The sequence below is a fragment of the Eleginops maclovinus genome, chromosome 3 (genome assembly GCF_036324505.1).
Source record: "Eleginops maclovinus isolate JMC-PN-2008 ecotype Puerto Natales chromosome 3, JC_Emac_rtc_rv5, whole genome shotgun sequence".
NCBI classification, from domain to species: domain Eukaryota; kingdom Metazoa; phylum Chordata; class Actinopteri; order Perciformes; family Eleginopidae; genus Eleginops; species Eleginops maclovinus.
In genome coordinates, this window is record NC_086351.1 from 683199 (window position 1) to 697675 (window position 14477).

At 45.1% G+C, this 14477-nt stretch overlaps 2 protein-coding genes across 5 annotated transcripts in view; both read right to left on the reverse strand.

The window, feature by feature from the left end:
• The window catches only part of LOC134862243 (atrial natriuretic peptide receptor 1-like), a 58425-nt gene extending 56662 nt beyond the window's left edge, over nt 1–1763 (reverse strand). Inside the window, exons 1-2 of one of the 2 annotated variants that reach the window (XM_063880031.1) lie at nt 1467–1763; nt 200–275 (exon numbers count right to left, since the gene is read on the reverse strand). The gene's annotated coding sequence lies outside the window, so the exon portion shown is untranslated. The remainder of the gene's footprint in view (nt 1–199; nt 276–1466) is intronic. The other variant, XM_063880032.1, reaches the window with a different exon arrangement.
• Nucleotides 1764–6818: 5055 nt separating this feature from the next.
• creb3l4 (cAMP responsive element binding protein 3-like 4) lies at nt 6819–14356 on the reverse strand. 3 transcript variants are annotated; one of them, XM_063880115.1, is made up of 11 exons: nt 14205–14346; nt 12885–12963; nt 12423–12533; nt 12091–12322; nt 11879–11979; nt 10933–11022; nt 10459–10565; nt 10170–10238; nt 9635–9719; nt 8797–8890; nt 6819–8007 (listed from the first exon to the last, which is right to left on the reverse strand). In XM_063880115.1, exons 1-11 carry the CDS (start codon nt 14258–14260, stop codon nt 7754–7756), a joined length of 1278 nt encoding a protein of 425 aa, XP_063736185.1. In that variant the 5' UTR covers nt 14261–14346; the 3' UTR covers nt 6819–7753. The 3 variants fall into 3 exon arrangements, with proteins under 3 accessions (XP_063736185.1, XP_063736186.1, XP_063736187.1); XM_063880116.1 differs by lacking the exon at nt 12885–12963 and having other exon boundaries at nt 14205–14356; XM_063880117.1 differs by lacking the exon at nt 12885–12963 and having other exon boundaries at nt 12423–12551; nt 14205–14243.
• Between the last annotated feature and the right edge of the window lie 121 nt (nt 14357–14477).

The following is a 14477-nucleotide window of genomic DNA, read 5'->3' on the forward strand; positions in this document are numbered from 1 at the left end:
ACGGCGGACAGCTGACTGGGAAACGCTGATATATATTGGCGGCTGCTGCGAAAGATGCTCTCCTTCAAAGCATGCCCAGAATGCACCACGGTTCCCATTTTCGATTCACACATCACGATATTTATGTAAAACCGATATATCACCCAGCCCTTAAAACAAGCAAAAATCAATACAACCTTTGGACATTTGTTCACCTTACCTTAGCGTGAGTTTGGTTTCCTGTGAGAGCATCCTCTCCGGCACCGAGGCAGAAACCGTCCAACTGACGGGTGTCTCTGAAAGAAGGGCCGAGAAATACTGTTTAATGACCGTCCTTAAAGAGGGGGACAAGTACTCAGATATGTACTTGAGTAAAGTAGAAGTACTCAGATCTTGTACTTGAGTAAAGTAGAAGTACTCAGATCTTGTACTTGAGTAAAGTAGAAGAACTCAGATCTTGTACTTGAGTAAAGTAGAAGTACTCAGATCTTGTACTTGAGTAAAGTAGAAGTACTCAGGTCTTGTACTTGAGTAAAGTAGAAGTACTCAGATCTTGTACTTGAGTAAAGTAGAAGTACTCAGGAGTCTCAGTTGTACTTGAGTAAAGTAGAAGTACTCAGGTCTTGTACTTGAGTAAAGTAGAAGTACTCAGGTCTTGTACTTGAGTAAAGTAGAAGTACTCAGGTCTTGTACTTGAGTAAAGTAGAAGTACTCAGGTCTTGTACTTGAGTAAAGTAGAAGTACTCAGATCTTGTACTTGAGTAAAGTAGAAGTACTCAGGTCTTGTACTTGAGTAAAGTAGAAGTACTCAGGTCTTGTACTTGAGTAAAGTAGAAGTACTCAGGTCTTGTACTTGAGTAAAGTAGAAGTACTCAGATCTTGTTCTTGAGTAAAGTAGAAGTACTCAGATCTTGTACTGAGTAAAGTAGAAGTACTCAGGTCTTGTACTTGAGTAAAGTAGAAGTACTCAGATCTTGTACTGAGTAAAGTAGAAGTACTCAGATCTTGTACTTGAGTAAAGTAGAAGTACTCAGGTCTTGTACTTGAGTAAAGTAGAAGTACTCAGATCTTGTACTTGAGTAAAGTAGAAGTACTCAGATCTTGTACTTGAGTAAAGTAGAAGTACCAGAGTGTAGGAATACTCTGTCACAGTGAAAGTATTCTAAATGTTCCTCCAGTGAAAGTAGAAAGTACTCTCCTCTAAATGTACTTAAAGTAGCGACAGTAAAAGTAGTCATTGTCTGATTGGTCCATTTCAGAATAATATCTCTGATATGTTTTATAATGATTGATCATTAAAGTGTTCTCAGAGCTGGTAAAGGTGCAGCTACTTTGAATGGCTTTGTATACTGCAGGGTAGCTGCTGGATTTACTGCAGGTGAACTACAGTCTGATTTAAGGGGATTATATTTACCATCATTAATCCTAATCTGTAAAGTAACTGAAGGGATCAAATACATGTAGAGGAGTAAAAGTACACGATTTACCTCTGAAGTGTAGTGGAGTAGAAGGAAAAAAATGTGAAGTCCAAGTCGCTCAGAACGTTCCTTCAGCACTTCGATGATCGCTCAGTTAACGTGTTCACCTGCAGGCATCACCCGCGTCTCCTTCATGCTCGCGGTTTAAAAATAGGATTCTCAAAACGCGCAGAGGAAACGGTACTGATCCACATGTTCCTGGAGAGAAAGGGTTAAAAACAACAGGTAAAGTCCGTCCAACAGCTGATTCATGTCCGTCTGCCTCCACTTGATTCGCGTTTTTAAAATCCATCCGCAGGTGATCTGTGTGTGTGTGTGTGTGTGTGTGTGTGTGTGTGTGTGTGTGTGTGTGTGTGTGTGTGTGTGTGTGTGTGTGTGTGTGTGTGTGTGTGTGTGTGTGTGTGTGTGTGACTGAATGACTGTGTGCATGGGCGGAGAGCTGGCAGACAGGGGAGGGGGGGGGAGGAAGGAAAGTGAGGGAGGAAAGGGGAAGGGAAGAGCCAGGAAAGGTGGAAATAGAAGAAACAATTGACGGAGATGCAGTTCGCCAGCACTCTGAACCCGGAAATGTTGAAGACCCCAAAGTGTTATGTATGGTAGGGGTCCCCAGCACTGCAGGATGCTAACCTTAACACTATTAGAATCAATTGTGTTAATTGGCATTATAGGGACAACAGTAAAAAATGGATTGTGAGATTTGGACCGTTTTTGGGGTTTATTGAGAATCCATTTCTGACATTTTCAGCATCAACAATGTCAGTTTTAACCAGAAAGTGATCATATCTGTCCTCTCTGAGGGCTGATTCTGAATACCACGAGTCGTGTTGAGACCATTGGACACAGAGGGAACATTATTACCTCTACTGGGGACATTTCATCTGTCCAATCCAGATGATCCGGAGTCCACTAAACTTCAGAATCGACGCTAAATGAATCAAAATCCGTTGTATTTTATGCATTTCTAATAATGTTTGTATCTTAATTTGAATATTATCATTATTGTTTTACTTTCATTGTGGCAAATATGTCTTAATTTCCCCTTTTTGTAAATCACTTTGAGCTAAGGTTCTATAGTAATAATGTGTATTATTTATATGACTGCAGTAATATTGAGAGTAGAGAGTACAACAGCCCCCCCTCTGTCCGCCCCTTTGCCCTCAGAGTGAAGGCTGTCACTATATTTTACAGCCGTCTTATCTTCCATCTGTGACGCTCTTTATCCCTCAGATCAATAAAGCAGCACAATCAAAGAGTCCTCTCCTGCTGATGTTCAGGTGTATATCAGTATGTAGAGTCTCTACTTTAAAGAGTCCTCTCCTGCTGATGTTCAGGTGTATATCAGTATGTAGAGTCTCTATTTTAAAGAGTCCTCTCCTGCTGATGTTCAGGTGTATATCAGTATGTAGTGTCTCTACTTTAAAGAGTCCTCTCCTGCTGATGTTCAGGTGTATGTCAGTATGTAGTGTCTCTACTTTAAAGAGTCCTCTCCTGCTGATGTTCAGGTGTATATCAGTATGTAGAGTCTCTATTTTAAAGAGTCCTCTCCTGCTGATGTTCAGGTGTATATCAGTATGTAGAGTCTCTACTTTAAAGAGTCCTCTCCTGCTGATGTTCAGGTGTATATCAGTATGTAGAGTCTCTACTTTAAAGAGTCCTCTCCTGCTGATGTTCAGGTGTATATCAGTATGTAGTGTCTCTACTTTAAAGAGTCCTCTCCTGCTGATGTTCAGGTGTATATCAGTATGTAGTGTCTCTACTTTAAAGAGTCCTCTCCTGCTGATGTTCAGGTGTATATCAGTATGTAGAGTCTCTACTTTAAAGAGTCCTCTCCTGCTGATGTTCAGGTGTATATCAGTATGTAGTGTCTCTACTTTAAAGAGTCCTCTCCTGCTGATGTTCAGGTGTATATCAGTATGTAGCGTCTCTACTTTAAAGAGTCCTCTCCTGCTGATGTTCAGGTGTATATCAGTATGTAGAGTCTCTACTTTAAAGAGTCCTCTCCTGCTGATGTTCAGGTGTATATCAGTATGTAGTGTCTCTACTTTAAAGAGTCCTCTCCTGCTGATGTTCAGGTGTATATCAGTATGTAGTGTCTCTACTTTAAAGAGTCCTCTCCTGCTGATGTTCAGGTGTATATCAGTATGTAGAGTCTCTACTTTAAAGAGTCCTCTCCTGCTGATGTTCAGGTGTATATCAGCATGTAGAGTCTCTACTTTAAAGAGTCCTCTCCTGCTGATGTTCAGGTGTATATCAGTATGTAGAGTCTCTACTTTAAAGAGTCCTCTCCTGCTGATGTTCAGGTGTATATCAGTCTGTAGAGTCTCTACTTTAAAGAGTCCTCTCCTGTTGATGTTCAGGTGTATATCAGTATGTAGTGTCTCTACTTTAAAGAGTCCTCTCCTGCTGATGTTCAGGTGTATATCAGTATGTAGTATCTCTTTATGTTTCTCATACTGCCTGTGTTGCAGCTCCTCTTTTCACCCTCTGTCTAAAACCAGAGCCCAGTCTACTCTGATTGGTTAGCTGGCTGGCTCTGTTGTGATTGGTTAACCGCTGAGAGATGTCCCGCCCCTTAGCCTATCTATATGGTATTTTATTTGTATTTACTTCAGAGTGCTTTTTCAGTATTGCTCATTTACTTCGATAAAGTTCACTATTCATTTTTACCACAGACAGAAGAGTTGTATTCATCTACAGGAAATGATGATTTCACACAAACATCCTGGAGGTATTCCGTCCTCTGTGAGTGTTGATTGCACATTTCATCAGGTCCTGTTATGCATTGAATATAAAGTCAAGTAATAATAGGTCACTTAGTCGCGGGGAGAGGTGTGCAGCAGGGATTTAAAGGACGATCTCACATGAACATCTCTCCTGACCCCTGCTGGGCTCTGGGGGAAGAGGTCTTGGCTTTTTCAGTGTGGAGAAATGATGAGGAGCTGCAGACCACACACTCTCTACATATATCGCTCTAAAACTAAATCAGGATTATACTTTAGAATCAGTTTCCCCAGACATTAACTTGTGCAAGGCAGGGCAGGAGGTTTATTTACAGACAGCAGTGGAGCTTCGAATGAACAAAAATGTGTTTTCACTAAAGAGAGACGCACACAGCTGGAGACCAGGGGACAGTAAAGAGAGACGCACACAGCTGGAGACCAGGGGACACTAAAGAGAGACGCACACAGCTGGAGACCAGGGACACTAAAGAGAGACGCACACAGCTGGAGACCAGGGGACACTAAAGAGAGACGCACACAGCTGGAGACCAGGGGACACTAAAGAGAGACGCACACAGCTGGAGACCAGGGGACACTAAAGAGAGACGCACACAGCTGGAGACCAGGGGACACTAAAGAGAGACGCACACAGCTGGAGACCAGGGGACATTAAAGAGAGACGCATACAGCTGGAAACCAGGAGACACTAAAGAGAGACGCACACAGCTGGAGACCAGGGGACAGTAAAGAGAGACGCACACAGCTGGAGACCAGGGGACAGTAAAGAGAGACACACACAGCTGGAGACCAGGGGACACTAAAGAGAGACGCACACAGCTGGAGACCAGGGGACACTAAAGAGAGACGTACACAGCTGGAGACCAGGGGACACTAAAGAGAGACGCACACAGCTGGAGACCAGGGGACACTAAAGAGAGACGCTTAGTCGCTTAGATAGTAAAATTATAAATGGAAACAAAAAAGAGAATAAAATAAAAGTCATTTAAATGATGGAAGGAGAATATCCAGAAACCAGAACAACACAGGTAACGGTGTTTCCTCACAGATGCATTTTAATCCAGTATTAATCAGCAGGGTCTCCGCGGTGTAGCGCTGATATATCCACAGGAAGTGGAAGCTGTTTCAATTATTCACAGAAAAGCAGCTCAATTATTCGGAAAGCTCCCCGTGTGAGAGGAAGACATTAACCAAGTCTCAGCTGGGTTCATTCATTTCCTCTGGGAAAGAATCTGAACAGGACCCGTTTGTATTTCCCATCCGTCCTGAGAGCTCTGAAACTACTCCGAGTCTAAAGTCACCAAGTACCAGACTTACTCAAGATTACAAAAACCTGTGAGTACTTCTACTTTACAATCCCAGTAAAAAAATCTGTGTCCTCTTACATTTTACACAAGATACAAAGACATGACTACTTCTACATTTATACCTCAAGTCAGAAAGATTCAGATCCTATTCATACTTTACTCGTACAAGAGGGGAACTTTATTTTCTCAAGTACCCCAAACCAGATTATCTATAACTGCTTATCTAAGGTACAACATCTGAGGTACACCCGGGTACTTTGCCGCAACTAAGAAAAAAGACTGATAAGAGTTTTCTTTGAATATTAGTAACAAGGACCTGAAGACGTTCTCTTTCCAAGTAGCAAAGGAAAAGTCTTTTTTAAATACTACTTGACTACAGTACCGCCTGAGATACTTCTTAACCCTTCTCAAGTACGCCTCCTGGTACTTCTACTTTGACTCAGTTACAAGACCCTGAGTACCCCACTAACTTTTCAGTGAAGCCTGGTAATCTTCTACTTTAGGACTCAAGTACAAGACCTGAGTACTTTCTACTTTACTCAAGTACAAGACCTGAGTACTTCTACTTTACTCAAGTACAAGACTGAGTACTTCTACTTTTACTCAAGTACAAGACCTGAGTACTTCTACTGTTCTCAAGTACAAGATCTGAGTACTTCTACTTTACTCAAGTACAAGACCTGATACTTCTACTTACTCAAGTACAAGATCGTGAGTACTTCTACTTTACTCAAGTACAAGATCTGATACTTCTACTTTTACTCAAGTACAAGACCTGAGTACTTCTACTTTTACTCAAGTACAAGACCTGAGTACTTCTACTTTACTCAAGTACAAGATCTGAGTACTTCTACTTTACTCAAGTACAAGATCTGAGTACTTCTACTTTTACTCAAGTACAAGATCTGAGTACTTCTACTTTACTCAAGTACAAGATCTGAGTACTTCTACTTTACTCAAGTACAAGACCTGAGTACTTCTACTTTACTCAAGTACAAGATCTGAGTACTTCTACTTTTACTCAAGTACAAGACCTGAGTACTTCTACTTTACAGAAGTACAAGATCTGAGTACTTCTACTTTACTCAAGTACCAGATCTGAGTACTTGTACTTTATTCATGTACAAGATCTGAGTACTTGTAGCTTCTGGTACCTAAGAGCCAGAATCAGAGACCTTCTTCGTTGTTCCTTGTCAGAACCAGCTGTTGGAGTCACTCCGCTGCACTGTTAACTTTAGGATGATAATACTTAGTATTTGATGAAACCTGCTCCTGGTTTTATCTGAAAGCATCTCCGTTTTTCTGTAATTCCAATGGATTTTTATACATTAATTTATTAGCAACATTCAGAAGGAAAATAAAGGAACATTTCACTCAAACATTCAGAATAAGACCCAACACATCCTTAAACCTCCTCTGGATAAAAACATACAAATAAATCCATTCAATTACGTCTCCAAAAGACCTGCGTTCAACATCAACGGCCGCTGCGATCGGATCAAAAGACATATATTGCAAAGATTCTCTCTGTGGGCTGAGTCTGAGGAATCTCAGGGGACTCCGGATCATCTGGATTGGACAGAGGAATTGTCCCCAGTGGAGACAATAATGTTCCTGTTGTGCTCTCTGTGTCCATTGGTCTCAACACGACTCATGGTAGTCAGAATCAGCCCACAGAGAGGACAGATATGACCTCTTTCTACCATTTATGATCCTGAAAATGTCAGAAATGGATTCAGCATCCTCAATATCAGAATCAGAATCCCTTCATTCGTCTCACAGAGGGGGAATCTGTTATTTGCTACAGCAGCAATTACCCCAAAACCAATTTAATGCTAATTAAGCTGCTTATGCTAAGTGTGCAAATTGCCCAACATATGCAGGTTAGCAGCCCGGGGTCACTCTGCTGCCGGCAGACTAAGAATTAAAGACTGGATATAAAAGAGTTTGTGTTTTGAAGTTGATTTAGTAAAAAAGGAGCCGCTGATTTCCAGACGTCTCTTTCCAAATGTAGGTCAAAGGGAAAAAGTCTTTTTGGATTAAAATGACGTCACGTGAGCTAGGGTACCGCCGTTTGTCCACTAAGAACATGTTCTTAATCGCCCTCTCAAGGCGCTCCTCCTGGGGGCTCCTCCTGGGGGCTCCTCCTGGGGGCTCGGTTGGCTGCAGGGGTTGGGGATCGAACCACGACCCCGTCCACTGGTGGATTCTCCTCCTGAAAAGTCCGGTTGTGGTGCTTGGAGCCTCCGGTCTACATCTCGTCAGCGTGAGCAGGTTTTGCAGGATCTGGGATCGCGGGCGTCCTCACGCCGGCCCCCGAGCTGTTCCCCTCTGCAGCCGCCACATCGGAGCCTGGATTTCCGAGGCTTTCTATTGGCTGTTGGAGGAGGGCGGGGCCATCCGGAGGTGCTGCCGGCTCCCCGGGTTCAGAGGGCGCTGACGGGGGGTCGGACTGCACAGCCGGACCGTCCGCTGGGTGCTCCGTCAGGATGTTTCTGGAAATAACTAGAGAGAAGGATTTGATTTGACTTCTTATGTTTATTTCAATATGATTCCATTTTCTCTGAACCTCCAGACCCCGGGCGTTGCAAAGCGCTTCAGAGGCACATTTTAATTCAAGTTCTTATTTCAATATTCATATCATTTCATCCTTTTTTTGCCAACTGTACTTAATGTCCATTCTTTATTTATGATATTTGATTTATTTTTGATGGCCAATTCTACTGTAACGTATTATTGTTGTACTTATATTAACGTGTTCCATTTTCTCACATTTGTCTTTTAATGAACGTTTATTTACAAAAACTTAAAAGGCCTTGATTTTTTTTTCTCAAATTCACAGGTCTTCACGGATTCAGAGAACCTGTGGAAGCATGTTTTCAGACCTTGTTGTTTTTTGACTAAATATTAGGATTTTACTGATGGGACGTCGGGATCTGAAGTGACCAGAGAAACAGCTGAGCTAACGTTAGCCTTTAGCTCACAGCCTGTCTGTCTTATGTCCATCAAACTGCACCAAAGAAACACAGAATGTTTACTGACACATACTGCTACTCGTTATGTGTGTTTGACACACCTGCATCTCAGGTGATCAGAGAAACAGCTGAGCGTACGTTAGCAGCAGCCCGGCGGCATCAGGGAGAGGCTCTGATTTTACTCTGAAGCTGAGGACTACAACTCCCATGATGCCACACTGTTTCACCACCACGCCAAAGCACGTGGTTTCATGGCGTCCCTCTGAGCTGCAGGGCTCTAACGTCAACAGGAAGTGATGAAAGAATAAAGCCCACTGACCTCCTGTCGGTCTGTAGTCGTCGTCTGCAGACGGGTTGCGGCTGAACGGACTGAAACTCGGCAGGATGATCAGACCCAGAGACACCAGGATGATCTGAAGACACATACACACACACACACACACACACACACACACACACACAACACACACACACAAGGTGTTGCTCACTGAGTGTATTTACATATTTCGAAACTCCTCCTCATGAAAGGATTCTGGAGCATCGTGGCGGGGAGGCTGGGGACGGTTGGCACGCAGCCGTTTGATATTTTCTGGTGCAATAATAAACATTTCTTTGACTTTAATGTGTCGTATTTATATTCTGTCCAAACTCTAAAGTCCCCGGAGACAGAAATATAGGAGGTCTTCAGTGGCCGGCAGGTGAGCCGAGGACGCTGACAGCGAGTCATGGGGAAAATGACGCCTTATGACGGCAGAAAAACAACAACACATTTCATTAATACCCAAAATGCCTCAGACTCCATGCACCAAACCCTGCTCATATTTTCACTGATTCTACAGTTTGAAAGCAAACAAAAAAACAGTTCAAGACCGAAGTTTCATTGTCGTTGGCGACCGACACGGTGGACACACTGGAGCAGTTTAAAAACACACACACACACACACACACACACACACACACACACACACACACACACACACACACACACACACACACACACACACACACACACACACACACACACACACACACACACACACACACACACACACACACACACACACACACACACACACACACACACACACACACACACACACACACACACACACACACACACACACACACACACACACACACACACACACACCCCTCACCAGTAGGCAGGTGCTGGTCTGGGCTCCCCGGCTCACGGTGTGTTTGATGAGGGACTGGAGCTGCTGCAGATGGGCCAGCAGAGACCTGAGCAGCAAAACAGCTCCTTATAAACACGGTTTAAAATACAAAGTGCTATTTACTCTCTAACCTCAACAATAATCGGACCACAAACAAAGCAGGACTTCTTCCTCGACTTAATGAACTCGCTCTCTGTTAAATCTCAGAGTAGCCCAGGTAAACCCCCAAAAACTGAGCGTAAATAAGGCGCTTCATCAGGTTTCACAGCCGGATCAACAACGATTAGGTGTGTAAGATGTAAACGTGACAGAACAGAGGGACTGTCAGCAGATGTCACACACACATTGATCATCCTAAACTGAACAATGCAAAGGTTGAAAGTGACGACGGCGGTTTGTAATCTGCAGCCCAGATCAGAGCTGTCCAGACCCTCTCTATAGGACTAGAGGAAACAGTCAGTCCTGTAAAGCTCCAGGGTTGATGAAGCAGACGGTGGAGAAGAAGAGGGGGTCGTACATGTTGCGTTTCTCCAGCTGATCCACGGTGCGCTGCAGCTCCTTGTTCTGCACCGAGCACGCTACGGCCCTGTACAACACACACACACACACACACACACACACACACACACACACCTTCAGAACTGTATCTGTAGAGCAGCTTTCACTGCATGAGGCAACAGAACCAGACAGATGCAGAACCACACAGAGGAAGATCCTAATGCATCCTGATAGTATGCTGTCACCTCTGCCCCCCCCCCCGTGTCCCCGGTGCCTCAGAATGGAGATAAATGAGTGCAGATGTGTACCTGCTCTCCAGCCCGTCGATGTAATCCTTCCTCCTGCGCCGGCTGTCCTGAGCCGACTGCTTGTTCCGGATCTTTCTCCGGACTCTCTTCAGGACCCTCTCCTCAGCCTGAGGACACATTAACAGAACCATCACGTGAGAGCCAGAGGAACGAGCAGCACACAGAGGCAGCCGCAGCTTCAGCTACTTTCAGATATCACATTTCAGAAAGGGTTTACGAAGTTCAGCTTTCAGAATCTGCTGAAAAACATGTAGCGGCAAAGTTTGAACATTTTGAAAGAAAGCAGATGAAAACATACGAGGCTCTTTCAGAATGTGATGCATTGATTCAGAACTAACCGAGAGAGGGAGACAGACAGAGAGAGGGGGAGAGAAAAGACAGAGAGAGGGAGACAGGCAGAGAGAGGGGGAGAGAAAGGAGAGAGAGAGAGAGAGAGAGAGAGAGAGAGAGAGAGAGAGAGAGAGAGAGAGAGACCTTGGTGAGAGGAAGGCTGTTGGGCAGAGACACTCCTTCCTGAATCAGCAGCTTCTGCTCCTCCTCTGTCAGCTGCAGCTCCGGGTAAAGCTGCAACACAAGAACACAAGGAGTCAGTCCTCTCAGGGTACAGGAGGAGGAGGAGGAGGAGGAGGAGGAGGAGGAGGAGGAAGAAGATTCAGTCCTCTCAGGGTACAGGAGGAGGAGGAGGAGGAAGATTCAGTCCTCTCAGGGTACAGGAGAAGGAGGAGGAGGAAGATTCAGTCCTCTCGGGGTACAGGAGGAGGAGGAGGAGGAGGAAGATTCAGTCCTCTCAGGGTACAGGAGGAGGAGGAGGAGGAGGAGGAAGATTCAGTCCTCTCAGGGTACAGGAGGAGGAGGAGGAGGAGGAGGAGGAGGAGGAGGAGGAGGAAGAAGATTCAGTCCTCTCAGGGTACAGGAGGAGGAGGAGGAGGAAGATTCAGTCCTCTCAGGGTACAGGAGAAGGAGGAGGAGGAAGATTCAGTCCTCTCAGGGTACAGGAGGAGGAGGAGGAGGAGGAGGAAGATTCAGTCCTCTCAGGGTACAGAAGGAGGAGGAGGAGGAGGAAGATTCAGTCCTCTCAGGGTACAGGAGGAGGAGGAGGAGGAGGAAGATTCAGTCCTCTCAGGGTACAGGAGGAGGAGGAGGAGGAAGATTCAGTCCTCTCAGGGTACAGGAGAAGGAAGATTCAGTCCTCTCAGGGTACAGGAGGAGGAGGAGGAGGAGGAAAAAGATTCAGTCCTCTCAGGGTACAGGAGGAGGAGGAGGAGGAAGATTCAGTCCTCTCAGGGTACAGGAGGAGGAAGATTCAGTCCTCTCAGGGTACAGGAGGAGGAGGAGGAGGAGGAGGAGGAGGAGGAGGAGGAGGAGGAGGAGGACAGCTGCAGGAGGAGAAGATATGATATAACGCATGTTGAAGTCTCACCGGGTCAGCGCCCCCGCTGCCGTCGAGGCGGGCGGCAGCGACCACGGGCAACTCGTTCACGATGCACGAGTCTGAAAACAACACCTGCGAGCTCCACTCACCTGCACGGGACAGGAAGTGACATCACGGGTGAGAAAAAGGGATGATCAAGATGTTTGGGAATAAGACAGAAATGAGAACAGTTGGACAGCTCCAGAGGAGGAGCCGCTCACCCAGCTCGATGGAGATGACGTTATCGGTCCCGGGGTTGGTCTGCAGGCTGTTGACCTCGTACACCAGCTGGTAAACGGTGGGGGGGGCTGTGCTGACGGGCCTCCCCGGCGCCGGGTCCTCCGAGATGCCGCTGTCGCTCTCGGACGAGGAGGCGGCGAGCGGCCCGCTGGGAAACACCTCGTTGGGGTCGACGGCGTGGAGGACGTCCTCCGACTCGCTCTGGTTCAGAACCTGAGGGAAGACATGGAGACAGGATATCTGTTAGTGACCCTATGCCCCCGCATCAGGTGACTCCCATACTACCCACAATGCCACAGCGAGGCAGACTCACACAGTCGGGGTCCCCCGCCCAGTCCTGCAGGGGCTTCTGGGAGAAAGCTGTGTGCCAGCTGTCGGCCTCCTCGCCCAACAGGAACATCTCCCCGCTGTCCGAGTCCATCACCTGCACACAGGAGGAGTACTGCATGGAACAGAGTACTTTTACTCAAGTACTGCACTGCAGTATCTGAGGTACTCAGAATCAGAATCCCTTTATTGAATAACCCCCCCCCCCCCCCTTGAAGAACCTGTCCCTATCATTGTGTCTCCTCCAGGATCGCCTGTAAGTGTTTCTAAAGTTGTCCTTCACTAGAGGCCTGGGGGGGGGGGGGGGGCGTCCTTCTGACACCACAACATTTGTCTGACAGCTTCAGAGAAATATATCAAATATATTATTTTATATATAAAAGAATAATATATATATTTATATATACAAATATTTGTATATATAAATATATATTATTATTACACACACCTGCAGTGACCCGCGAGGGAGGATCAGGGAAGGTAAACACACTCCAAACCCAGGTGAGGAAACAAAGGAGGAGGATATCCTGGTACGCACACACACACACACACACACACACACACACACACTCTGAATAGAAACCTGAGAAGTTGCTCAACGTGTTTCCAGTTCTCCTCTCAAACGATAAGATAACCGATTTAAACTTCACTCGGGGGGGAGAAGTACTCAGGTCTTGTACTTGAGTAAAGTAGAAGTACTCAGATCTGTACTGAGTAAAGTAGAAGTACTCAGATCTTGTACTTGAGTAAAGTAGAAGTACTCAGGTCTTGTACTTGAGTAAAGTAGAAGTACTCAGGTCTTGTACTTGAGTAAAGTAGAAGTACTCAGATCTTGTTCTTGAGTAAAGTAGAAGTACTCAGATCTTGTACTTGAGTAAAGTAGAAGTACTCAGATCTTGTACTTGAGTAAAGTAGAAGTACTCAGATCTTGTACTTGAGTAAAGTAGAAGTAATCAGGTCTTGTACTTGAGTAAAGTAGAAGTACTCAGGTCTTGTACTTGAGTAAAGTAGAAGTACTCAGATCTTGTACTTGAGTAAAGTAGAAGTACTCAGGTCTTGTACTGAGTAAAGTATAAGTACTCAGATCTTGTACTTGAGTAAAGTAGAAGTACTCAGGTCTTGTTCTTGAGTAAAGTAGAAGTACCAGAGTGTAGGAATACTCTGTCACAGTGAAAGTATTCTAAATGTTCCTCCAGTGAAAGTAGAAAGTACTCTCCTCTAAATGTACTTAAAGTAGCGACAGTAAAAGTACTCATTGTCTGATTGGTCCATTTCAGAATAATATCTCTGATATGTTTTATAATGATTGATCATTAAAGTGTTCTCAGAGCTCGTAAAGGTGCAGCTAGTTTGAATGGCTTTGTATACTGCAGGGTAGCTGCTGGATTTACTGCAGGTGAACTACAGTCTGATTTAAGGGAGATTATATTTACCATCAGTAATCCTAATCTGTAAAGTAACTGAAGGGATCAAATACATGTAGGGGAGTAAAAGTACATCATTTACCTCTGAACTGTAGTGGAGTAGAATAAAGTAGCATAACATGGTAATACTCAGGTAAGTACAAGTACCTCTGAAGTGTACTTAGGTACATTGAGTAACCCCCCCCCCCCACACACACACACACACAAACACACACACACACACACACACACACACACACACACACACACACACACACACACACACACACACACACACACACACACACACACACACACACACACACACACAGGCAGTGAGAGATGGAATAGGCTTGGACACTCACGGTGCTGTGGTGGTGCGTTCAGGACGGAGACACTCTGCTGCTAACTGGAGATTCATTAAAATAAAAGTCCAGCTGGCACAACCCTCTTCCTCTTCCTCTTCCTCTGCTCCTCCGCTGCTTCCTCCTCTGCTGTTCTAATGGAGGTCAGCAAACAGCTGTTCGGTGTGTGTACCGCCTCCTTCTGGAGGGAGGGAGGATCAGCAGTGTGTCCATGCTTCAGTGCTCACAAAGCTCTTTGTTCCTCTTTAGTTTTAACAGTTTGTTGGTAAGTTT